Source organism: Zeugodacus cucurbitae, chromosome 2 (genome assembly GCF_028554725.1).
Source record: "Zeugodacus cucurbitae isolate PBARC_wt_2022May chromosome 2, idZeuCucr1.2, whole genome shotgun sequence".
Classification (NCBI taxonomy): Eukaryota; Metazoa; Arthropoda; class Insecta; order Diptera; family Tephritidae; genus Zeugodacus; species Zeugodacus cucurbitae.
The window spans coordinates 2,891,282-2,914,979 of record NC_071667.1 but is presented as its reverse complement, the minus strand read 5'-3'; the positions used below and the strand labels follow the sequence as shown (position 1 = coordinate 2,914,979).

Sequence of the window (23,698 nt, the reverse complement as noted above, 5' to 3'; positions counted from 1 at the left end):
TTGTTCGACAACTCTGTTCGTGTTTTTCTGTCATTCTCTTCATATAATTTTCTCAACTTCTTGTACGCATCGTTTCCAAGCAAAAAAATATATTTCATTAACTAATTTTTATCGTTATTCTCAATTTTCTAACACATTTTAATTATATTATGCTTATTTCTATATGTATTTTCAAATTACATACAAAATTAAATGATTAAATTCAAATTTTCAAATATATTGTAAACATTAATTTTAAAATGTGTGTAAATGCAACACTGTTACGTAGCAGCGCACTGTTACGTAAGAACACAAAGCGTGTTGCCTGAACACAGCAGACTCGGCGCGATCTCCTCTCCTCGTCGCCCCCTCTCCATTAAAACTAAAAATTGCCCGTGTGAAAAGGGTCTAACAAATCGTAACCTTTAAAAACGATATCATTATTAGCCGTCCACACTTTTTTTGAGATGGTAGTAAGGGCATTAAATTTATATATCCTATTTCGTAAACTTATTTGGTACAAATTATTACTGTGACACTAATTCTAAAAGGTTATCTTTTTCCTTTCAGTTGATAATTTAGTATTAAAATCGGTATATGTACAATCCCCATAGAAATACTCAAAAATACGAGCACTTGTGATTTCCACATTTTATTACAATATTTTAATAATTAAGTTGAATAAATCGCAACTTTTTAAATATTAAAAATATCTTTATACTGTTGTGGAATTGAAAAACTTATGATTGTTAATATAGTATGATTTTTTCTTAAATTGGTGGCATTTGGTAACTTGAGCCCTAATATCATGTGCACAGTGCTACCAACATATGCATGCGAATTGCCGGCTTTCATGGTATTCGCCATTTATTTCTCATCGTCACTTTGCAACAGATTTGTGCGGCATTTTCTGAATAGGTGTTCTAGAAGTGAGGTAGAAGGAAAGAGCAAAGAATTACAAATTGCGCTTCTTCGTGAATAAAAAACGGCAACAGCGTATCGACTGTACCAATTGTATGTACAGTAACAGTTCATAAAAAGCGGAAAAGTCTTAAATTAATTAAACCAACTAAGTATCGACATGTCCAGTCTGCCGAGCAAAAAAGCCAAATTGTCGAACGATGGTGATGGCAATGCGACGTCTGCAAACGCACCTAATGAGGAAGAATCGGAGGCTTTGGAATTAATTGATGCGTGTCAAAATGAGATTGATGCACTTAATGAAAAGGCCAGCGAGGAAATACTCAAAGTAGAGCAGAAATACAATAAATTAAGGAAGCCTTGTTACGAGAAACGCAGCGAGTTAGTAAAGCGAATTCCTAACTTCTGGGTGACAGCGGTAAGAATCTGTATTTTGTATCAATAAACATAAAACCAGCTATCAAAAACAGCAATAATCTTAAAGATCTGTAAAAAAAAAAAAGTTTTATAGATTCATAGTATGTAACGTTACTTTTTGTATGTGTGCTGAAAACGTAAAAATTGTGTATTCTAATTCGGTCTTTTTGCACGTTTTTCGCGTACCCTTTTTACTGGCATCTACAAAGCATTCATATCAATATAGTAAGGCACAGATATATCGACCTGTGTGTGTGAGACTGCTGTTAGTAATAAAACGGCGTGGCGCTTTGTGTACACATTTTCGCTCATGCTAGTTTTTATTTATCGCTTTTGATTATTTTCAATTTATTAGACATTGTGCCTAAGACTGTCGTCACTAAGCCATTCATGTAATTACATATCTATTAAACAAATCCATAATCCTTCCAAAAACATCACGGCAAGGTTCATTATTGTTTTCCACAAATTAGATTTACATACACATCGATTTGATAAAGCATACATATTCATTCGTTAATCAATTTAGTATTGTATCAATATATAATTTTGAAATTAGTAAATTTTAACAATGTCTTTGTTTAATTTTTCAAGTTTATTAACCATCCACAAGTGTCTGCCATTTTGGATGAAGAAGAGGAGGAATGCCTTCACGCTCTTACTAAATTAGAGGTAGAAGAATTTGAAGACATAAAATCGGGATACCGTATCCACTTTTACTTCGACGAAAATCCTTATTTCGAAAATAAGGTACTTACTAAAGAGTTCCACTTAGGATCGGGAAGTAAGTATTATGTTGCTGTTCACTTATATAATATTTTAAATATTTTCTGTTATCCATTCAGATGCTGAAAATAGTGATTGTCCATCATCGACGAGCACTCCCATACAATGGAAGGACGGTAAAGATCTTATAAGATCATGTATGACAAAGCCGTATCAACAAAATAAGCGGAAACGACCTGCGGACTATAAAACATTTTTCGACTGGTTCTCAGACAACACTGATCCTGTTAATGACGAGATAGCAGAACTAATCAAAGATGATCTTTGGCCTAATCCTCTTCAGTATTATTTAGTACCTGATATTGAGGTGGAACCAGAAGATGATGAAGATGATAATGAGGATAATGAAGGTACATTTTAGTACAGCTAAAAGAATCCATATTAGTCGTATTTATGTTTTTCAATATCACTTTTACAGAGGAAATGTTTGATGATGAAGATGCTGAAGGCGATGATGATGATGAAGAAGGTATGCTTCAAATAGTTATGTGATATGTATAATTTAAATAATGATTATCTATTATTCTGTGATAAAATTTCAGATGAAAAGTAAATGCAACGTTAAAAGGTCTATTTTTCAAAAAGTCTTCTATAAATTACCACAAACATAAATTTCTTTAATATTAAGAAACGTATTGAAAGTGTCCATCAGCGGAATGTTTTAGATATTTAAGAATTTTTCATTTTGACTCCAACGAATATATATTTTTGACACTCACTAACTTTTTAAATGAAATGAATTGAAGTATTAAAATTTGTCAAATTATGCAGCTTTACTAAGGACGATAACTGATACATATTTGAAATTTTTATATAAGATTTTTTCAATTTTAGTTCAATGAATATTTATTTTTGACACTTACTAACTTTTTAAATGAAATGTGAAGAGTTAGTTGTAATATTTCCTTTCTTTTATTTGTTGGAGTATTAAAATTGTCAAATTATGCAGCTTTACTAAGGACGATAACTGATACATATTTGAAATTTTTATATAAGATTTTTTCAATTTCAGCTCAATGAATATTTATTTTTGTCACTTACTAACTTTTTAAATGAAATGTGAAGAGTAAGTTGTAATATTTCCTTTCTTTTATTTGTTGGAGTAATAAAATTTGTCAAATTATGCGGCTTTACTAAGGACGATAACATACATATTTGAAATTTTGAATCGATAGTACATTGACAGTACGTGTTTCTCGAAGAAGAATTAAAAATAAATAATAAGAAAAATCAAAATGGTATACATATTTTTATTGGTAAATTGGTGTGTGAACTATATAGGTATTAAAATATAATCTTCTTTGCGATTTATTTTCCCTATTGAATTTTAAGTTGTCATATATTGAATACTAACTTTTGCATTGATGTTGATTATCAACATCACATTTTAAATGAGCGGGCTCGCTTTCTACGTGATGGACCTTTTACGTCTGAGATTAAAAAGCGTTACGAGTTATCGGTTTAGGTTTGTCTTAAAAGTTTAGTAGTGTAGTCTTCACTCATTATGCTGTAATCGTAGAGTTGCCAAACTTTTCTTCAAATAGCAAATTAAGTTGGCAGCGTTGGTTGTCATTGTTAATAGATTTGTTCAGCGACGTTTGTGAAAAGATTCAGATTTTCCAGGATGGCTGCTGCTAATAAACTTGGTCTTTTGGTATGTTAAATAATTATATGATTCCGCTAATTGGGTTAGGAATTAAGAAAATATATTATTAATAGTACTATAAGATGTTATTCAAGGATGTGATCACATATGTCATAATACATATGTTATTTGCATGTTACTCTTGGTTATGTAATTTATGCTTTCTTTACATTCTATAGAGCCGATCCCTCAGTTCGACAGCTCAATTTGTAAAACCACCAGTTCAAGTTTTTGGTCTTGAAGGTCGTTATGCTACATCACTATATTCAGCAGCTTCCAAGTTGAAACAGTTGGACCAGGTGGAAAAGGATCTGAATGCTTTGCAAGTAGCTTTAAAGAGCAATGCTTCGCTGCGCATGGCTGTTACCAATCCAATTATTAACAAAAAGCTAATGTCAAACACCCTTAAGGAGACTGCAGATAAGCTGAAGATGGCTCCAGCGACTGCCAACCTATTGGGACTTTTAGCTGATAATGGGCGTTTGAAAAATTTGGACACGGTTATAAATGCCTACAAGACTATTATGGCTGCTCACCGGGGTGAAGTTGTTTGTGAAGTTGTAACTGCTAAACCCTTAGATTCTTCTCAGAGCAAGCAGTTGGAATCTGCTCTTAGAGTAATTAAAATTTTAAAATGTTTGTTCATTATTTTTTAAATAATATTTATGTTTTTCAGTCATTCTTGAAGGGAAACCAACAATTGAAAATTACTTCTCGTGTGGATCCTAGCATTATTGGTGGTTTAATCGTGTCTATTGGCGATAAATATGTTGATATGAGCATTGCCAGCAAAGTCAAATTGTACACCGATGTTATTACTTCATCAGCTTAAGATAAAAGTATAATAGCAGGAAGTGGATATATAAGATACATACATGTTATATCATTTGAAAATAAAAAATTGAGATTTCGAATGTGAACTTTAAACTTTTAAAACCCAATTAATATTACAAGATGTAATACTTAATTTTGAAGTTGTAAATTGAAGGTTTGAGGTGGATTTCTATCGCAATTCCAGAATAAATGGTTGCACCTTAGGATACCAAAAATGTATTAATATATATATTATATATTGAAACCAAATAGTCTAATTCAACAACGTAAACTATTAAGCTTTTACTTGAATATGTGGATCATTTTATAATTCGACATGTTTACTATTGTTGTATTTATTTTACTTTAAATACTTAGAACCCTTGCACTTTGTGAGATCAAAACATTTACATTTTTTCAGACAAAAGCCATAACTTGTATATATTTTCTTTGATTAAAAGTTTTCACAAAATAATATATCACGTAATATTTCAATGGGTACATAAAAACGATGGAATATTTCTTGAGAGTGAGAAGTATAAATTATAACAATATTCGTAAATTTAATTATGTTTAATAACGTCGCGAGATCTAGCAGTTCTGTCTATGCCATTAATTTCTAACTTCACATTCCCATCTTCGATATTTTTTACATCTAGTGCTAGTCGTAATGCATCCACATGTTCCAGTAGAGTTTTATATGATTCCCGGTAACGGGCAATTGTACTTTCAAGACTTTGTATATATGTTGCTTGTTCGCTTATTACTTTAAGTAATTGATCTTTGCCTGTTTGTTCACTATTACTTAGAGAACTGCAACTGCTATTTTCCACTGATATTTCCTGATCTGTTGACTCTTTAACATTTTTGGATTGATTTATTTGGTTCTGAGAACAAATTTGGGGAGAATTTTCTGCTTTCACAGCTCCGATGTTTTGAACTGGAGTTTGTCCTAATTCATCAGTAGCCGCATTACCGGCTGACCAATCGGAATCAACTATCTCTTCCGACATTAAAACTTCAATGTCAGAATCTGTGCCGGAATATGTGCGACTATTTCCAAAATATTTGTCGTCACACTCTGAAGAATTAACTAACAGCACCTCAGTAGATTCTTCAATACCGCATGAAATGGACTCGCGATGTTGTAAATTTGTTGTTTTGATTGGAGATTGTTGCTGTTTAGGTACCTTTACAATATCAGGTTCAAATTTCGATTCTATAGCAGATTTTAAAATTGGACCTATAGGCTCAATTGAAGATGTGCTGAACACTGCAAAGTCGGCGTGTTTTTTCAATGAAATAAAGGTCTCATTATCTGGAATATTTTCTTTATCTTCATACGTGGATGGCATACGACGATTACAGTCGTTCGAGTCCAACATTACAATGTCACCACGACTATTACTGCTGTCTCCTACATTTCGAATGCTTCTTTGCATTTCTGCTAACATCTCTCGGCTTTGAGGATGCAATAATGTGACCTGTACATTACCAGTAGGACGAGCTTCATCATTGCTAGAATGCACATCTAGCTGTAATCCAGGTGATTTTGGTATAGTCAATTTTGGGCCGTTATCTCCGTCTGTGCAATCAACGGCGCTACACAGATTTACAGTTACACCGTCTCCGAAATCCATACCATTTGCCGATAATTTGTTTATGGTTGTTTAAATAAAAGTGTATCTTTTTATAAAATCAAAACATATTTTCTGGAAAGGTGGTTTTTCCTAATGTATAATGTATATATATGCTTTGCAAATTCAATCACTTTAAATATTATATGGTTAAACCAACTTTCAAAATTAGAAACACTTTGCAAAAAGTAATGCAACGAAATGCAAGCTAGTATATAATCTGTGTACAATAAAATACATGCATATATAAGTATATTAGTACCATTTCATTATTGACGTCATTGATTAGGGTTGTTGTGATGAAATTAAAAATAACAATTACATACATTACTTATAGTTTAATAATTATTTCTATATTGTTTTTCGTAAAATAAAACAAAAACGCTTTAAATTTAAAACATATGTAATAGAATAAATAAATATAGGTAATTTTACTAGTGTTACAAATAGCATAAATTCCATAAAAAACTACATTTAAAATGCAACTCTAATATATCTAATGTTATGTTTACCACTTGATAATGTTCGCATTATTTACATATTCATTATTTTAATTATTTATGTTTATAAGAAAAACATCAGAAGAGAAGATATTGATAAGATTAGAGTGATTAGGGTGAATTCTGTTCTCATTTTTCAACTAAACCAGAGTTATTAGATCGTTCATTGTCACATTGTAAAATTGATGCTATAGTTGAAAGCATTTGGATGAGTGTTATTAGTAATAGTTGATCGTTGCTCCAAATAGTATATGTACAGTATTTTATGGTTTATATTCCAAAAAATATAATTAAAAATATTGTTGTATCACCGGTGTTTTCGTAATGCAGAATTCAGATAATAGTAGTGCAGATCGTGGAGATGCGGAAAAGGTTTTGGCTATGTGTGCTTTAGGTGTTGGTAGCTTATTGTTTGGAATGTTTCCTGCAGTTATTTCGGAACAGAATCGTCGACGTTTTCCTCTAACTTTATCATTATTGTTATGCTTCGGAGCTGGTGTACTTTTGGCTACTGCTCTAGTTCATATTTTGCCAGAAGTACGCAAACAAATGGATTCAAACTTTGCGGAAATAACAATTTGTGGAGGATTTTTTTTAATATATTTTATTGATGAATTCATACATTACTTTTTTGGTGAAGCTTTACAGCACACACATTCTCATTCCACTGTCTCCATTAGAACCAACAATCCCGGAAATAGTAACTTGCTTTCGGACACTACCCCTCTTTTGAGTGATAGACATGATCGTTATGAAAATAACCAGTAAGTTTAAACGAAAATGTGAAAATTTTTAGTTTTTAGTTTAGTTATTATAGCTATGGGGAACGGCAACAAAATAATTCTGTCAATGAGTCAGCTCACCAACATTTACATCATAACACATCGCATTGTGCAGAAGAAGCTGTTATTGCTGAATCGAATGCACGAATATGTCATACGAGTCATGAAGAACCATGTGCCCAGTCTATGACTGGTACCTTGGGTCTTTTCGTGGCATTATGTTTACATTCAGCGATCGAAGGCCTCGCAATCGGAGTTCAAAATTCTTCCAGAAAGGTACATTTTTTGAAGCTTACGTAAATTCGTCCACATGTCATGACAACTCGCTAGTTCTGCTATTTTACATCACATTTATTTACATACAATGAAACCATTAATTGATATATATTTGAATGCTTTTAAAATTTTTTTGATCATATTTTCTATTAGAGCAATTTTGGTTTCATTGGTTTATTAAATACAATAAATTCTAAAATTATACTATCGCTACAAACTTATATTATGCAAATATGCATGTAAATAAGATTCAACTGTGAGGTTCATCTTATAAGAGAACATGCTTAATTCTAGTCGCTGCGCATTGACGCTTATGTGTATTATTCAGCAAAAAAATTTAATATGGCTATTATCACTATGCTATACCAACAAACTTGGCCTAGATATTCTTTTAGTTGTAAATAAACAAGCATCATTATTTAATAAAAAAGTCGAGATAAATACATCTATCATTGTTGAGCTTGTATGTAATACGCACTGGTAGCTGCTTTAGAATTCTTTTTACAGAATATCCACGTGCATAATCGTGCCATCAAATATATTATTAGTTTTATCATTTTCAGGTACTTTTTCTGCTCGGGGCCGTCGCATGCCACAAGTTCGTTATGAGTTTCTGTTTAGGATTAGAGTTGCGCTCAAATTCACAAACAAGCCTTCGCCAATATTTTATCGGCATAGCAGTGTTTGCATTGGGAGCTATTGGTGGCATTGGAGTAGGCATGATCGTAGTCGATGTTCCTTCGAATTGGTCGACTGCTGCGCTACCAATTGTACAAGCTCTCGCTGGTGGTACGCTTTTTTATGTAACCGTGTGCGAGGTTATACCAAGAGAAAAATCTCGTTGGCATCAAAACGCTACACGAAAAGCAGCTGGATTTGCACAATTCTTGGCAGTTATCGGTGGCTTCGCTTTAATGTGTTTAATTAACTATTTCCTGGATGGTAAGTACTAAAATATACATACTATTTATGATACATATATGTGATAACTTTTTTATTTTGTTCAGACGACGATAGCTAGTAGAAGTTTTCAACTATAACTAATTTCTGATGCTAATCTCCAATATTTTTGTCTGGCTATAAAGCAATAGAAGGTCGTGATTTTATAAATATGTATTTATTGTAGTAGCATATGTAGATACGTATTAATAAATTTATTTTACACTCACTGTTTAACGAAATTTAATGAATTTACACATCAGTTATAAACTTATGATCGGTTTTACTCACTATTTATTTCATAAATGTTCCACCAAATATAGATTTATATTGTAAAATTTAAATAATATTTGAACATATGATATTTTGACAAACGTATCAGAAATTACTTAATGCAATCCTTCAAATGAATTTACCATTTTCTGCTTTAATTGTGGATATGTGATTCCGTGTGTGGTCATACAGATAGTGATTTCACTCTATTACAAAACCGTTGGAAAGGATAAGGTGGTAAACATTCATAGGCTAAGTTAGTAAATAAGTTTAAAAAGTAATCTCGGGCACGCTTAATTCAAGTTATTATTAAAAATTAATTTGTATATTTATATGCAGAGGCGACATGAATAAACAAACTATTTTTACTATTATTGTTGCTTATTAGGAAATTTCCAGAATATCTAGATAAGTATGTGTTAATAATTAAATATGTTAATTGCAATATATACGTAAGATTCAGATAAGTATATACAATATTCTAATTCACATAATTTTTATTTATTTTTTTTAATGAATCGATCCAAATCAAACATAAACCCATGTGGGATTTTCTCAAACTTTCCACACGATTGGTGAAAACAAATCACTTCTACAACGAAACATATTTTATAATAATTTTAATATTAATTCATGAAAAACATTTGAAGATTTAATCTTCTTAATTTTGCGGTCAAATCAATCAACAAATTTCAATAGAATAACACTTGCCGATGGCCAAATTGTGACAAATGTAAATGGTGCGCCAAGTTACATTCAATTAATTTATAAAATAACGTAGCACGAATTTTATTTCATATTTAGTAGATATAAAATAAATTAACAGCTTATGATGAATATGTGTATGTAGTATATCTACGGCTACATATGTATATTTAATCATTCTTAAACCGTTTAAAAACTTACATTGCAATTAAATCTAGATCTCAAAGAGTTCCTTCCTCCTCCGTTGTGATTATAGCCGTAGGAGGAGTTATTTGCTCTTCTTCCTCCTCATCTTCACCCCATTCGCTAATAAGACTATTAACGCGTTCTGATGTTTTTAATAATTCGTCATTATCTTTGCTTGCTTCGCTGGCTCCCGTACCAACATCTTGTATGGCTTTTTCGTCAGTTTTAATGTTAGCATCGTCCCGATCATTTTCGGTTTCGGGTTTCTCTTTCATAACTTCATTTGCATCTTTATCTTCGTCTATTTGGGAGGCTTCAACCACATCAGTTGATTTTTTGACTGTTGTAGAAGATTCTGGAGTCTCCTCGGACGATACTTTTATAACTTTAGTTTCTACTGAAGAGCTTTCTGCAATAAATTCTTCTTTTATAGAAAGTTCTTCCAACAGCACATCACGTTGAAGTGAACTTTCGCTGGCCCCCGTAGCACTAATAGTATTATCTGTTCTATCTGCTTCTGTTGACATATAGTCAGATTCAATTGCCATTGTGTCTTTTGAAGAAGTAGTAAACTCTTCCTTTTGAGTTGCTACATCATGATCATCTGCGACGACTTCATTCGGTTTTTCTTCTTCATTCTCTTTTTCCTCACCTTCCATTTCAGTTGTTGCATCTGTGTCCTCCTTATGTAAATTTTTCATTAACGTATCTAAATCATCTTCATCCCCCTTCGAATCATCCACGTTTGCATTTGTGTATGTGGGATCATCATCTTGAAGAATGGCGTTGTCTTCAGCTGCATCTAAAATGTCACTTTCAGCGTCGGCTTTATCTGGTTCCATTGATTTATTGTCTAATTTTTCAGCAGCTTTAACGTCCTCCTGCGTAGTTTGATTTTTACTGGGTTCAACAGTATTACCTTTATCTCCCAAAATATTTTCAATAATGGCAGAAGATTCTTCTATTGTATCTACTTCTGACACTGGAGTTGCTGCTGGAACCTCTTGTTCTTCGTCGTTTTCGTCCTCTGACCAGTCGCCAGTCAATTCTTTAAGCTTTTCATTTATGGAATCTACATTTTTATTTTCCTGTAATATTAGATTAGATTGGATAAATGATTTATATATTAATCAATAGTTAAATGGAAAGTTTTAAATATATACAATATTATTTTTGGAATATAACGGTATATATTCGTATGTACCTTAGCATGTTTTTCAGCTTCTATTTCTTGATCAGCCATCTCATGAGCACTAATCAAGTTTTCCGCCCATTCCAAATTCTCTACTGATTCCTTGCTCTCATCCAATGCACTTCCGCTGGAAGTATTTTTTTTGTCTCCAGCAACTGCTGTTGTATTGACAATGCCTGTAAGCCCGTCTTCGTTGTCGTGTGTGTTCTGTGCATCATTGAGTTCTCTATAAATTTGACTGTCGTCAAAGTCATCAACTGCAGTTGAACTTTCAGCTGCTATATTTCCAATTTCTTCTTCCATAGTTTCGTCCTCATGTTCTTGCTCAAGTTCGGGATTGGTATCCTGTGCTGTGTGTTCCTTTTCACTACTGTTTTCTACATTGTCTTGATGAGTGCTTAAAGTGGTTGCTTCCGTAGTATACTCAGTGGGCTCATTTAATACCATTACGACACCACCACCACCACCATGGTCTTGGTTTAATTGTGCCATTATCTCCTGTCGCTGCTCATCTGTTAACACCATTTCGTTGCCATCAACAGTAACGAATTTGGGTTCGGATGCTATAATGGAGTTATCATTGGTTTCCATAAATTCTTGTTGATCACCTGCAATACCGATTTGTGCGTTTATGCCAGTAGAAACGTTACTACTCTCCATATTGATTATCGTACCGGCGCTGGGTAAACTTATATCGGAAATTATCTTAATCTTTGATTCTTTCTTTTCTTTCGATGCAACTTCTGTCGCTCTTGTATCTTCACTAGCGTCTTGCGATTCCGAAAATTCCTCATCTGAATAATCTATAATGCCATCTTCTAGAGCCTGCTTCTTGTGGTAGGTTTTCATGTGATTATATAATTGTAGTTCACGCGCAAATATTTTATTACAATAAATGCATTGTTGTTTGTTTTCATCTGGATGAGCTTCAACCATATGCTGATTGAGTGTGTTTGTGTCTAAAAACGGATTAGAACACAACAAGCATTGTGGGAAAGTGTATGAGGTAGTCTTTACCTTATGCTCAACTTCCATGTGAAAATGAAGTTCACGTTTAGTGCTTGAACGCCAACCACAATGCTCGCATAGAGCTGGATCAATTTGCTCTTTATGTGTATTGATCAAATGGCGACGGAAGCCCCGATACGATGGAATACTTATGGGACGTCCATTAACTCCACAACGGAGACACAGCCAAGGACCAGTGGTATTTTCTGCCCCTAATGCAATTAACGCATGCATTGTTTTACTATCAATTCGCCGTTTTTGAGCGGGCGCTGACGATGACGTTGCGCTGTCAACATTGCTCAGATTGGTAGACGTTACTGATGTGGCTGAATCTTTCTGCTGTGTTGGTGATACTTTCGGTTGTACTGGCTGCTGTGATGCTGTTTGATTCACACTGCTTTGAGACTTCTCCATTGGTTTCAATAATGTTTGCGATGAGGTTTGTCCACGCAGCACTGATTGAGATGGGGACGAAGACTGACTTTGTGTGTTACCAGTAATGCCTTCCAACTGTTCTTTCTTTACAATAATTTTTTGGGGTTGGTCACCAGAGCTGGGCATAATCTTTAACTTGATATTTTTATTACTCTTTACTAAATGTGGATACTGACGTAGCACTTCTTTGATGATTTTAGCATGATTCATTTTGGAATTGGAACTATCTTTGACGACAATAGTAGGCGGCTTCTCATTTTGGTTAATGGTAATTGTGGTGGCTCCATGTTGCAATTGAGTATGACGCGATGTGGATGGCTGTATGGCCGACGGTGCAGCTGTGGCAGATGAAGTAGCTAAATCGTCGTCATCATCGTCATTATGTATGTCGTCTTCCATCATACTACTTTCATACTCTCCTTGATCATCACCAAATTCAGCAGCAATCTGTTTCCTCATTCGCTGTTGTTCGGCAAATTCTTTTACATCTTCAATATTTAATTTCTTTGTTGGCGGAGATATCAAAGTATTGCTAGCGGGTCGTTTATTATTGTTATAACCTTTACGTAACTGTTCAAATGGTGATGTTGCAGTTGTCTCTTCAGGCTCTTGTTTAATTGTAGTTGAATGTGATTCAGGTATGGTCTGGTTACCAAATTGTGACCGGCACTGTCCTGTATTAGAGTTATTATTTCCAATATTTGTTTTTATTAGAGAAGTTGACCCTATCTGTTGGCGGTATTGGCTTTGTATATTAGCAGGAGTTGATGGAGATGGATTAGTACTACTCGCCTTTGCCTGAGCAATACGACGCTGAACACCAGAAACACTATTTGGTGACGTTAATATACGACGTTGTTGAATGCCAGGCTGCTGTGAAGGCAAATTTCCAGCTACAGGCACTCGACGACGCAATGGTTTTGGGCTAGGCGGCTACAAATATATATTTTGAATTAGTTTGTTTCTTATATATATACTTATAATATGTGTACATACCCGTTGCATACGGTTTACTCCTTCCATTGTACGACGGTGTGCTTCCAACAACTTTAGTAAAACTGTCATATTCATATCCTTTGCTGTTCGTAACAGCTTTCCATACATTTTGAGCTCGAATTCTAACGTTCCGGTGTACATGAAATTTACAATAGGTACAACCACATCGGCTTGCAATTCATTAGGCATAATGAGCGCATCGTCTACCATTTCGCATGTTTGCTCCAGGACGTTGAAATAATCTGTGCAAGCGCTAAGCACTAAGCGGTGGACCTTCAGTTGAGAGTTGTCTCGAAACTGTAGTGTAAGATCACAGTAGTCGGTCTTATTGAAGAAGTTTTGTAATTTCTGAAGGAAAAAGACACCCCAGTTGTCCACTTTCACTGACTTGATTTCACCCATAGTAAAGGTGCGAATTTCGAGATTAGAACAGAAATTTTAACACCTATAAAATACACATTAAGGTAAATTTCATTTTTAAATCACAGAGAATATCATAATTGCAATTTTTTATGTACTATAAAATAATAGCAAAAGTAAAATTATATCAAATGCACAATAAAATTTGTTGAAACGCTTATACCCCCACTGCGTGTCCGTATATTCACTTTCTTGACAGTACCTAACTAAATCGGCGTACTCATGCGAGGTACGAGAAACTGTACTGCACCAGTCATGTATATACATTGGTAGCACTACCAGAGGTCCTTATAATAGATAAAACTAGTGCATTAATTTCAATCCTAATATAAAACTATTATAAACTTCTACCATAATGTGGTATTAATATTTATTCCAAGAATACATATTTTAAAATTTTTATTGATTTACTTGTATCACTTCCACTCTCGTTTCTTTTCTGAATAAGATAATTCTTGATAAAACTTAACGGCTCCGCGTTATAAAACGTCAAAATTCGAATGCAAAATGTTTACAACATTTATTATTGTGGCAATTTATTTAACCCGCTTTTGCATTTTACTATGCCGCTGCAATCTGAAAATGAATCCTACGAAAATGTAAAGAAAACGAAAAAATTACTCGTCGTTTAATGTTTTCCGAAAACAAGAACCAATATGGCGACTTTACGAAGAATGAACGAAACGCCATTATGCGCCATTTTAAGGTGTGTGTATTGGAAAAATAACCATTCACATTTTATGAAGACACGATAAACTTTACTAACTAAAAGCAAAATCAAGGTGTTTTTTAACCAACTAATTTGCAGATGATCGAAATTCCGTTATCATTGAAACAGTGAACACTAACGATATTTTTGAAGGAAATAATGAGAATTTCTTTGAATGCAATGTAAATGAACTGAAAATAAATATTTATTTAATGATTTTTTTACAAGAAACAAATGAAATTTATATAACGAACCAAATGGAATAATAAACATGAAAAAAGTCTCTGCAATTTCGACCTTACAAATTAATATTTATAAATTATTAAATTCACTACAACTTTTAAGAAAAATAAATTCCATATTTTTTTGGTATCAATGTATAAGCTACGTTATTTATATTTTGTTCTTCAACAATTATTAAAAACACTTTAATAATTATTCTTTCAAAACAGCTTTACAATTGTACGCTGAGTGGGTATCTGACTGAAGTGTAATTATAATATCGTACTCAATATTCACAACATATCAATTGGGTATTTTATATATATTTCCACTTATTTGCTGATCTTCTTAACAATTTTATTTTTTATTAAGGAAACTTTAGGATACTATCCCACTATTTTAGGGTTAAATTGGATATGGGTACTAATATTGACTAATAACTTAAATGCAAATACCTTGAAAACTATAAGTTTCTTGCTATATATTATATATATATAGCTATATATATATATAACAAATCTTCTAACCGAAAATAAAATAAATATATTAAGTTAGGTAGCATGTCGGTAAGGTTGTTGTTTCTTATTAAACACATAAATATGGTAGCATTGTAACTGTGACATATGTATGTTTACAATGGATTGTTCAGATTTCATGTATATCAATAAAAATTGTCTAATTTTGTTGAAAAAGTTTTTGTAATAAATATAAAGAAAATAATGTGGATAAAATGACACCTAATCTTGGAGGTTGGATTCATAGCTTCACAGTCACGGACACGCTAACTCATAAAGCCGGTTATACTATATACAAAATCACTTCAATCGTAACTATTCAAATATGTTTTTATCAACCCTTCAGGGATATAAACCATTTTCATTTCAATAGGTATTTCCAAGGACCTTACCTCAAGCTCTAACCTGCTTAACAATTTGGAAACGATTTCATGATATAAAACGTTTACATAGAGAGTTATCCCGTCGTCATCGTAGTCTCAAATTACCAGGACAACTTCCTGAACCTACAGATTGTAGTTTTTTTAAACGTTTCGATGCAAATGTTATACGCCGTCGAAAGGAATATATATTGCAACTGCTGGATTTCGCTGCTCAACACCCAGCTCTTTATAAGTGTCACGCATTCACACAGTTCTTTAGTGAAGCACAGCAAAGCGTTGCCGGAGGAATTGCAAATGGTTGTCTAAATAATTTAATTGTCACCAAAAAGGGGTCACCATTGCATCAGTTGTATACAGAAGAGGGCCTAAAAGGTGGGGCGATAGCTGAAATATGTGATAAACTTGATTTACTTTATGACCCTTATGACATAGACGTTAGCATTGCCCCACTTGGTTCGTTGGAAAAACAATTTGAAAATGAAGAAACACGGAGCACTGTTGCAGAAAAAACAAATTTGATTGATTATGAAAATAATGCAAATGTGAAAGAACCAATATTAAACGATGAGGTCATTCTGGAGGAGACGCGTTGCCAAGATTACAAGCGTTTCCTAACTCCTATGGCTTCAATTGAAAGTGAAGACAGTGACTATATTTATGAAGCAGCCTTGGAATTTAGTAAAGCAGTTCAGGCAGAAGCAAATTTAGAATTTCAGGAGGCACATGCGCGTTATAAGCGAGGCGTTGAACTATTGTTGATTGGTTCGAAAGGTAACATCTTAAATTCGCAGTTAAAAATAAATCAGAACATATTTTTTTTTGTTTTTCAAGATGATACCAATGATGAACGTAAATTTATTGCAAAAGCTAAAATTTCAAAATACCTTGCACGAGCTGACGACATATATGCACAAATTTTGGATGATAATTCCAACGAAAGAGATTGGCACGGTAGAAAGAATTTTCAGTTATCTATTGATGTGACAGAGTGTGCAGTTGCTGGAAAACTGTCTGTGTATCTCGAACGTCCATGGAACCACTTGGCGAAGTATAAAGTCTTGAAAATTCTGGGGGAAAGTGTTATGCAGGTTTATTGCGTAACTGAACCTGAACCGCGATCAACATACGTGATGAAAGGAATTGAAAAACCATCCAGTAATATCCCTACACAAACGGTGTTTTTGCCACAGCATGTAGCTTTTATGGTAGATCTATTGGCATTTTTCCAGTCCGAACAGAAAATCTTCTTGCTATTAAATTATGCGGAAGGAGGACGTCTGTATGACTATGTGCGATCATATACACCGACGATTGCGTCGAAAGGAAGTAATAATTTCTCGGTTTTATTTCCGGACGATGTGGATCCTCAAATATCCAATATCCCCAATACAATGGAAGTTGTGGCGGAAAGCTCATATAGTACCAGTAGAGGTAGTGTAGAAGATACTAGTTTTTCTAGTTCAGCTAAAGCGAGGAATGAACTCTTAGTGCCTTCAAAATCAGAAGAATTCAAAGAGTTAGTGCGTTCGTCGCATGAACTGCTTCAATCAGTGTCAAAAACTTTAAATCAGATAAAGCTATTGGAAGATACAACAAAGGGATCGAATGAAACGAGTGATGCATGCCTAAACAATTTGACGTGTCAATCATCTTCTCCCAATAATAAGAGTATTATTAAATTCTCAAGAATTCCAGAAGCTAGTTTGAAACAATGGACTCGAGAGTTAGCGGTAGCTATACACTGCTTGCACGGAAAAGGTGTCATACTAAGGTGCGTGCTAACCAAAATTATCATTTTAATTATTTAGGAGTTTCTTGAAGGGAGGCTTTCGAATATTAAATAGTAAAAATCGAAGACAGAATTGATTTTTAGGGTCGGAATAGTTCATACATTATGTTGATATACTATGTATGAATATGTGAATATGAACTAAATCGGATGATTAATTTAGTTTTTAGAAACGTTTTAAAATAACTCAAATGAATGGTACATATAGATGTGCAGGTATCTTGATTTATATCTTTAACAGCGTATTTTGGATAGTCTTATGTACATTTATTGAACATATCCGGTGTAGCCCACAATTACCTCGCCAACTATTGTCTTTGTTTTCATATTAGTTTCGGAAAAAACTCTTCCAACCATTAGACGATCGCTGTTAAAATATTCTATAAATTTGGCTCACAACAGAAATAACAGGAAAAAATGTTTTATAACATTTTATATAAATAGATTTTATAGAAAATTTACTATTTGATTTTAGCGATCTCCACATGGATAATTTGCTACTTGGCTCAAAAGGTCAATTATTGCTCACGTATTTTTATCAAAATGAAGGACTCAGTGATTCCAATAACTATATGCACAAAGCTTACAGCCAGACAGCATTAGACGGTCACTATGTCGCTCCCGAACGTCCACTCACATTTAAATCGGATTGGTGGAGTTATGGTATTATACTCTACGAGTTACTTATTGGAATTGTAAGATAATTAGATTAATGTATTGCTTAAGAAATTTTAAAAATTAATTTATTTTTTAGCCCTTCAAGTTAGCACATCCTGGCAGCATTGATTTGTACGGTTTTGTACAATATCCTGAAAATATTGATGTATCGGAGTGTGCCAAGGATTTGATAGAAATGCTGTTGCAACAAACACCAGAGAATCGCGCGGATTATGATCAAATACAAAAACATGAATTCTTCATTGGTACGGATTGGGAGATTGTGCAACGCAGTGGATTGAATCACAACGTTATTGACAACTACAAATAGCACGAGAAATAAGCATAAAATAGTAACATAAATACATATGTATGTACGCATGTACTATGTATGTTATTATAAAGTTTTAACTTAAGTGATTTTATCATCAAATTTTGCAGGCTCGAAAACCATTCTTTCTGAATAACAGAGTAGTTGCTACAGCGAAGTAACTGTCCTAAAACAATCTTCCCATCTCAACTAATTTTTTCGTTATGATTTGTTATGATTTGTTATTTCTTCATAGTACTGTATTCTATATTTTTCATAAAAGATGGTATGTTTTTATCGCTAAATGTTTTCGGTAAACTAATTGAAATAAGCCTTTACCAAATAGTATTAGAAAGAAACGGAGACTTTCGATAAACTACAGCCGTGTTATAAAGAAATACAATTTCAGCAATATTATTTTTTATTTCCCTTTAGTGAAAATTTTCTAAATAAATTATTATCTATTTGTTCTTAAACTTTAAATACATTAATTATTAGAAAGTACAAACAAATTTAAATTAAAAGTATTGACCTAAGGAGTTTTTTTCGTTATTTATAATATTCTCAAAATATTTAAAAACCTTAATTAGAAATGTAAATACTATTCCAAAAAAAAGAAACGTGTGATTTCATTTTAATTCGTGTGTAGAAAAGCTAAATTGTTTAAATATTTAAATATTTTACAAATTGTATGATTAATAATATATAAAGAAAAATATTGTCAATTTCACAACAGTTAAACATTTGAATACAGTTTAATAAAGAAATATTTAAAATTAAAGTCTGCTTCATAGTGTTTATACAGGAATCCTTAATTCTAAAGTATTTTCAGAATAAATTTAAGATCTTATGCACATACATACATATATGATAATGTTACATCAGTAACACTTTTCTAAACTATTTTTAATAACGTAATAAGGCACATACGAATGCGTTATAATAGGTGATATTCCAAAACCAAATTGAAATCAATTGCGAACTTGGATTTTTGTTTCACTGTCATTCTATTAATTTCTACGGTCCTACGGTTCTACTTCTATACCTAATAGTTTAATTATGCATAAGACCATGCAACTACCATATATTAACTATATGATAAAATGGCAAGACTGTGGATTCTGTTGCTTGTATATCTATTCAGTAACTTAATTACACATTCTTCATTCTTTTTGGATTTATGTATCTACAACATATTTATAGGTGCACATAATCATATATACAGCCATGCATACGTATATGCATAGCATCATAACATTTATGCATGTACATATATACTTAAAATTGAAAAGGAACCGAAAATAAAATGTATCTAAAATATATTTACGTTGAAATGCTCATCATCATTAATTTCTTAATTTCCCATATACTTGACAGAAGCTGCCCATTGAACTTCTCTGCCGCAATTGCGATCAAATGGGTCGCTGAAAGTAATTTCGTAAGTGGCTCGAATTCCGTTGCATGTTTCGTCGACAAAGAGTGTCGGGCATCAGTGGGTCAGCTGTCGGTAATTTGTTTGATATTGGTGGTTTTCTTTGATATTGTTGGTGTTGTTTGCGATGTGAGAGCATTTCTTTTAGTGCAAAAAAGGCGGCAACACGTAGCTATGTGTCACGTTGGCGCCCTGGCTTGACCCATTGCCGTGATCCTCATTTTTGATCACGGTTTGTATACTAGTAGTGGTGCCATCATTGCACGGATCTTCAATGCTTTGAGAACTTACCGATCCAGCAACAATATTACCATAATGTTGTTGTTTTATCGCTATATTGCCATCATGAGTGTGTGATTGTGTATCGGCTATGTGACAACCACCATTCGATTGATGTGGATCCAATGGATTCAATGTGTGCGTTACACCGCCTACACTTACATATTTAGCCTCTTCATTGGTTAAATACTTGCCATTGTTTGTGACCTGATGATGCATCACAACGACATTGTGATCGCTCATATGTGCCGATGCACTGGCCTCATCGATTGCAGATGAACCGTAACCGCTTTCGGTGACATGCATTTTGTGCGACACACTGCCATCATCTGCGCCATTGTTGGGCGCATTCATTTCCAGTCTTGGCGGACTGCCATATTCAAAGTGACGCATCGGGAATAGTTGACTTTCGTGAACGTACGTGCCATATTGGCTTGAGTAGGTTCCGTATGGGCTGGCGGCAGGTGAAAGCAAACTGAATTGAGGACTCAATTCGTATGGCGGTTGGTAGCTTGTCCAACTGTCCATGCTCCCAGGCGGAGTGACCGTGGTGGTTTGCGGGAAAGTAGCGAATGGTGGCCCAAGAGTTGTGTTCATCGAAGATGTTGGTGGTGTGTTTGTCTTAATGTAGCCGGTCTTACGTGGTGGCTCGTGTTTGCGCCACTTGGCTCGACGATTCTGGAACCAAACTTGCACGCGCGACTCACTAAGATTTAATTTAATGGCGAGTTCTTCACGTGCGAAAACATCGGGGTAGGGAGCTCGTTCAAAAGCTCGCTCTAGTTCTTCCAGTTGATAGGCAGTAAATGTGGTGCTAAAAGTAAACGCAATGCAAATGATTAGAGATATATTAATAATTTGGTAAATTTCATCTATTTCCTATAACTCTCTATTGTTTTTGGTTAAATAAACTATGGTACGTAAAGGTTAAGCTATTTCCTAAATGTTAATTGCAGTTTTAGTACGTTATCGATAGAATTATGTTTTAGAAGTGTTTTTTCTTCTGTGAAATAATAACCAATTTTTATATGTTTCACTATATACAACCGACTATATATGCGCATTTATTTAGTTTTAGCATATAGATTCTTTTATTATTTTCGAGTTATGGATTTTTGAGGAGGATAAGTATCGGGTTTTTTAGATTCGTCGAATCTGTTTTCAAACCCAGCCTTGAGTACTTGGAGGAACTTATGTATATTTTCATAGATTTTTTGGAATCTACGTTTTGATACAATATCATATATATTTTATCCAATCGTTATAAACAAATGCTCTGTACTATCTGCGTTAATCGGTGGTTGGTATAACTTCACTGTTTCCGATTAATTTGTTTTCAACACTTGTAAATGTAGTTGGATAACAATTCATTCCATATGTAAGTTTGTCAATAATCACAAATCGCTCGTAAAATATAAGTTAGTCTCGTAGTAATAAACTCTAGGTATGTATGTAATAATGTGTACTATTAACCACTAATAAGTACCACGTACTGTGCGGATAAGTGCGGTATTAAAATGCTAGATAAAGGCATGGATTTCCTACATCCCAATATTGGCGGTAATAATAATATTAATTTCATTGCTTACCGAGTTTTCTTTTTCTTGATGCCATTGGGGTCATTCTTCTTTTTGTCATTCTTGTTTTTTGCCGCCGGTGTTGATGATTGAGCGCCGTTGGAGTTGCCGCTTGATCCACTGCTGCCGCTACCATTTGAATTCACCTCTCCACTATTAGAACTTAATGATGCCATTTGACACATTTCATCTGCTTTCTTGTGCTTGTTGTTATTGCCTGCTGATGCTTGATTAGTTGCAGCTATATTAACACCCACAACACTTGTGGCACCATTGTTGGAATTAATTAGGACGCCGTCGCTGGTGCCGCTGTGCGCTACGCTGCTAGGGATTAAGCCATTTGCTTGCTGAGCAGCCTCATTTCCATTGAGTGTGACCGTGCCGACATTGCTGTCGTGTGCATGTGGTGCGTGGTGGGGGCTGGAGCCGTACAATTGCTGCATGTGCTGCTCATACTCCAACTTAGCAGCTGCTGCAACAGAATTTGGCGAGTAATCGATTTTGCCGCCATTGGCTGACATGTGCGTGTGATAGTCACCTAGCATAGGTGTTTGATGGGGATTGTGCAATTGTTTGTGGTGCAACAGGCCATTAGGACTAGCAACGCCACCGCTAGTTGGTGCCGGAGGTGGTGTGGCCGAGTATTGTTGTGGATGGGTTGAGTGATGATCGAGCTTGTGCGGATTATTGCCATTGGGCGCAATAGTGGTAATATATTCATATTTCTGAGTGGGCGAATAGCAACCCATTTTATTTACTGAACTATATTCCAGTTTTTGACCATAGTCTGGCGTCTTATAAGGATCTAGCTTTGGCGAACCACCTGGCAGCAGTGTATTACAATCGGGTAAACGTTGGTTACAGAGTTCGCCGTTATTATTGTGTTGTAGTACTGAGTTTGATGGTAGTCCAAGCATGACAGGATGTATGCCGTGTGTCCCAGTGGAGTTAACACCGTTGCCATTATGTGCTAGGGGTTTGGCGCCCAAGGGGCTTAGTGGACCAGAGAAATCGTTGAAAATTTGATCATCGAAGGTGGTGTGCTCCATGTTTACTTGAAAATCACTCACTACCTCGGCGCTGGCGCAAAAGTTTGTGTCTAACATCAGTAATGTACAAGTAAAAGCGTTTGTACGAATATATAACTCGAGTTTTTGTTAAGATTTTTTACAACCTCAAGCTGTCGTTGCTTTTTAAAAAACGTTTAGTTCAAGTCTACATATAGATATATGTATATGTATGTATGTTTTTATATATTTCTTCCAGATTTACCCAAGGATGTTGGTTGAGTAAGATTTATTCAATAACTTGGAAGAGGCTATAACTCCAGGCGCTCTTGGAAATGTAGGTGTTCTCAGCTGTTTTTAACCATTCAATTAACTATAAGGTGTTAATATATCTTATGTACTCATATGTTTATGGTTGTTCTGTAATTAATCCAATGGGACTAATCAATGAGCGCGTGAAAATTAAATCAAAACCAATTAATTCAATTGTAAGAAATTGATAACTGTGCGCCACACTAACCACTCCACAGATTTTGCAGGTCAAAAAATTAAATTGTTGTAAATTAATTAATTGCATTCATCGCAGACTGGTCACAATCGGATATTCAGGCGTTCGGGAGTCTCTGTACCGCTATTCTTAAACACACTGTTTTCCGGAACCTTTTTCAATTTATATGATGCATATTTTTGCAGTGTTCCCACTTTCGGGCGAATTTAATACATGTCACCAAAGCGCCTTAATTAAAGGAATTAAGTCAATTCATTAAAACAGAACTAGTTTTTTTTGTAGCTGTAGTAAACTTTCAACACTTTTCAACAATTTAGTCTACTATTTGATACACACGAAACACATATCTATATGTCGTAAGCGCGTATTGCTGATCACTAATAGTTGATTTCACCGTTTG

At 34.2% G+C, this 23,698-nt stretch overlaps 6 protein-coding genes across 11 annotated transcripts; 4 read left to right on the top strand and 2 right to left on the bottom strand.

Moving 5' to 3' along the window:
• Positions 1 to 835: 835 nt before the first annotated feature.
• Positions 836 to 3,339, top strand: LOC105221620 (protein SET). Its single transcript, XM_011198736.3, has 5 exons — positions 836 to 1,318; positions 1,912 to 2,101; positions 2,163 to 2,453; positions 2,522 to 2,572; positions 2,646 to 3,339. Exons 1-5 carry the CDS (start codon positions 1,061 to 1,063, stop codon positions 2,654 to 2,656), a joined length of 801 nt encoding a protein of 266 aa, XP_011197038.1. The 5' UTR covers positions 836 to 1,060; the 3' UTR covers positions 2,657 to 3,339.
• A 256-nt stretch (positions 3,340 to 3,595) lies between these two features.
• LOC105221621 (ATP synthase subunit O, mitochondrial) lies at positions 3,596 to 4,668 on the top strand. Its single transcript, XM_011198737.3, has 3 exons — positions 3,596 to 3,757; positions 3,928 to 4,365; positions 4,425 to 4,668. Exons 1-3 carry the CDS (start codon positions 3,728 to 3,730, stop codon positions 4,578 to 4,580), a joined length of 624 nt encoding a protein of 207 aa, XP_011197039.1. The 5' UTR covers positions 3,596 to 3,727; the 3' UTR covers positions 4,581 to 4,668.
• A 2,044-nt stretch (positions 4,669 to 6,712) lies between these two features.
• Positions 6,713 to 8,948, top strand: LOC105221622 (zinc transporter ZIP1). 2 transcript variants are annotated; one of them, XM_011198738.3, is made up of 4 exons: positions 6,713 to 7,462; positions 7,507 to 7,756; positions 8,320 to 8,698; positions 8,764 to 8,948. In XM_011198738.3, exons 1-4 carry the CDS (start codon positions 7,023 to 7,025, stop codon positions 8,775 to 8,777), a joined length of 1,083 nt encoding a protein of 360 aa, XP_011197040.2. In that variant the 5' UTR covers positions 6,713 to 7,022; the 3' UTR covers positions 8,778 to 8,948. The 2 variants fall into 2 exon arrangements, with proteins under 2 accessions (XP_011197040.2, XP_054083627.1); XM_054227652.1 differs by having other exon boundaries at positions 6,717 to 7,462; positions 7,516 to 7,756.
• Positions 8,949 to 9,780: 832 nt separating this feature from the next.
• On the bottom strand, positions 9,781 to 14,565 carry Cp190_1 (centrosome-associated zinc finger protein CP190). 2 transcript variants are annotated; one of them, XM_011198740.3, is made up of 4 exons: positions 14,322 to 14,565; positions 13,491 to 13,935; positions 11,064 to 13,427; positions 9,781 to 10,947 (listed from the first exon to the last, which is right to left on the bottom strand). In XM_011198740.3, exons 2-4 carry the CDS (start codon positions 13,890 to 13,892, stop codon positions 9,895 to 9,897), a joined length of 3,819 nt encoding a protein of 1,272 aa, XP_011197042.2. In that variant the 5' UTR covers positions 13,893 to 13,935; positions 14,322 to 14,565; the 3' UTR covers positions 9,781 to 9,894. The 2 variants fall into 2 exon arrangements, with proteins under 2 accessions (XP_011197042.2, XP_028893587.2); XM_029037754.2 differs by lacking the exon at positions 14,322 to 14,565 and adding an exon at positions 14,113 to 14,263.
• An 876-nt stretch (positions 14,566 to 15,441) lies between these two features.
• Positions 15,442 to 19,766, top strand: LOC105221624 (ribosomal protein S6 kinase delta-1). Of its 4 annotated transcripts, none has more exons than XR_008471467.1 (6): positions 15,442 to 15,667; positions 15,730 to 16,510; positions 16,571 to 17,510; positions 18,004 to 18,223; positions 18,283 to 18,574; positions 18,627 to 19,766. XR_008471467.1 is itself a non-coding variant. In XM_011198741.3 (6 exons), exons 1-6 carry the CDS (start codon positions 15,572 to 15,574, stop codon positions 18,514 to 18,516), a joined length of 2,211 nt encoding a protein of 736 aa, XP_011197043.2. In that variant the 5' UTR covers positions 15,442 to 15,571; the 3' UTR covers positions 18,517 to 19,766. The 4 variants fall into 4 exon arrangements, 3 of the variants coding, with proteins under 3 accessions (XP_011197043.2, XP_054088049.1, XP_054088041.1); XM_011198741.3 differs by having other exon boundaries at positions 15,730 to 16,111; positions 16,172 to 16,510; positions 18,283 to 19,766; XM_054232074.1 differs by having other exon boundaries at positions 15,443 to 15,667; positions 18,283 to 18,555.
• Positions 19,673 to 23,470, bottom strand: LOC105221625 (uncharacterized). Its single transcript, XM_011198742.3, has 2 exons — positions 21,796 to 23,470; positions 19,673 to 21,020 (listed from the first exon to the last, which is right to left on the bottom strand). Exons 1-2 carry the CDS (start codon positions 22,887 to 22,889, stop codon positions 20,072 to 20,074), a joined length of 2,043 nt encoding a protein of 680 aa, XP_011197044.1. The 5' UTR covers positions 22,890 to 23,470; the 3' UTR covers positions 19,673 to 20,071.
• Positions 23,471 to 23,698: the final 228 nt, after the last annotated feature.

What these genes read in the sequence shown, in the direction of transcription:
- LOC105221620 (XM_011198736.3), top strand. Translation starts at nt 1,061, where the DNA reads ATGTCCAGTCTGCCGAGCAAAAAAGCCAAATTGTCGAACGATGGTGAT. An exon ending in CTAACTTCTGGGTGACAGCG is followed by an intron (nt 1,319 to 1,911) that starts GTAAGAATCTGT and finishes TAATTTTTCAAG; the next exon opens with TTTATTAACCATCCACAAGT. An exon ending in TGATAATGAGGATAATGAAG is followed by an intron (nt 2,454 to 2,521) that starts GTACATTTTAGT and finishes TCACTTTTACAG; the next exon opens with AGGAAATGTTTGATGATGAA.
- LOC105221621 (XM_011198737.3), top strand. Translation starts at nt 3,728, where the DNA reads ATGGCTGCTGCTAATAAACTTGGTCTTTTG. An exon ending in CTAATAAACTTGGTCTTTTG is followed by an intron (nt 3,758 to 3,927) that starts GTATGTTAAATA and finishes TACATTCTATAG; the next exon opens with AGCCGATCCCTCAGTTCGAC. An exon ending in AGTTGGAATCTGCTCTTAGA is followed by an intron (nt 4,366 to 4,424) that starts GTAATTAAAATT and finishes TATGTTTTTCAG; the next exon opens with TCATTCTTGAAGGGAAACCA.
- LOC105221622 (XM_011198738.3), top strand. Translation starts at nt 7,023, where the DNA reads ATGCAGAATTCAGATAATAGTAGTGCAGATCGTGGAGATGCGGAAAAG. An exon ending in GATCGTTATGAAAATAACCA is followed by an intron (nt 7,463 to 7,506) that starts GTAAGTTTAAAC and finishes TTTTTAGTTTAG; the next exon opens with TTATTATAGCTATGGGGAAC. An exon ending in TTCAAAATTCTTCCAGAAAG is followed by an intron (nt 7,757 to 8,319) that starts GTACATTTTTTG and finishes TATCATTTTCAG; the next exon opens with GTACTTTTTCTGCTCGGGGC.
- Cp190_1 (XM_011198740.3), bottom strand. Translation starts at nt 13,892, where the DNA reads ATGGGTGAAATCAAGTCAGTGAAAGTGGACAACTGGGGTGTCTTTTTC. An exon ending in GAGTAAACCGTATGCAACGG is followed by an intron (nt 13,428 to 13,490) that starts GTATGTACACAT and finishes ATATATTTGTAG; the next exon opens with CCGCCTAGCCCAAAACCATT. An exon ending in AAGCTGAAAAACATGCTAAG is followed by an intron (nt 10,948 to 11,063) that starts GTACATACGAAT and finishes CTAATATTACAG; the next exon opens with GAAAATAAAAATGTAGATTC.
- LOC105221624 (XM_054232074.1), top strand. Translation starts at nt 15,572, where the DNA reads ATGACACCTAATCTTGGAGGTTGGATTCATAGCTTCACAGTCACGGAC. An exon ending in TATACAAAATCACTTCAATC is followed by an intron (nt 15,668 to 15,729) that starts GTAACTATTCAA and finishes TCATTTCAATAG; the next exon opens with GTATTTCCAAGGACCTTACC. An exon ending in GGAAAAGGTGTCATACTAAG is followed by an intron (nt 17,511 to 18,003) that starts GTGCGTGCTAAC and finishes ATTTGATTTTAG; the next exon opens with CGATCTCCACATGGATAATT.
- LOC105221625 (XM_011198742.3), bottom strand. Translation starts at nt 22,889, where the DNA reads ATGTTAGACACAAACTTTTGCGCCAGCGCCGAGGTAGTGAGTGATTTT. An exon ending in ATCAAGAAAAAGAAAACTCG is followed by an intron (nt 21,021 to 21,795) that starts GTAAGCAATGAA and finishes GTTTACTTTTAG; the next exon opens with CACCACATTTACTGCCTATC.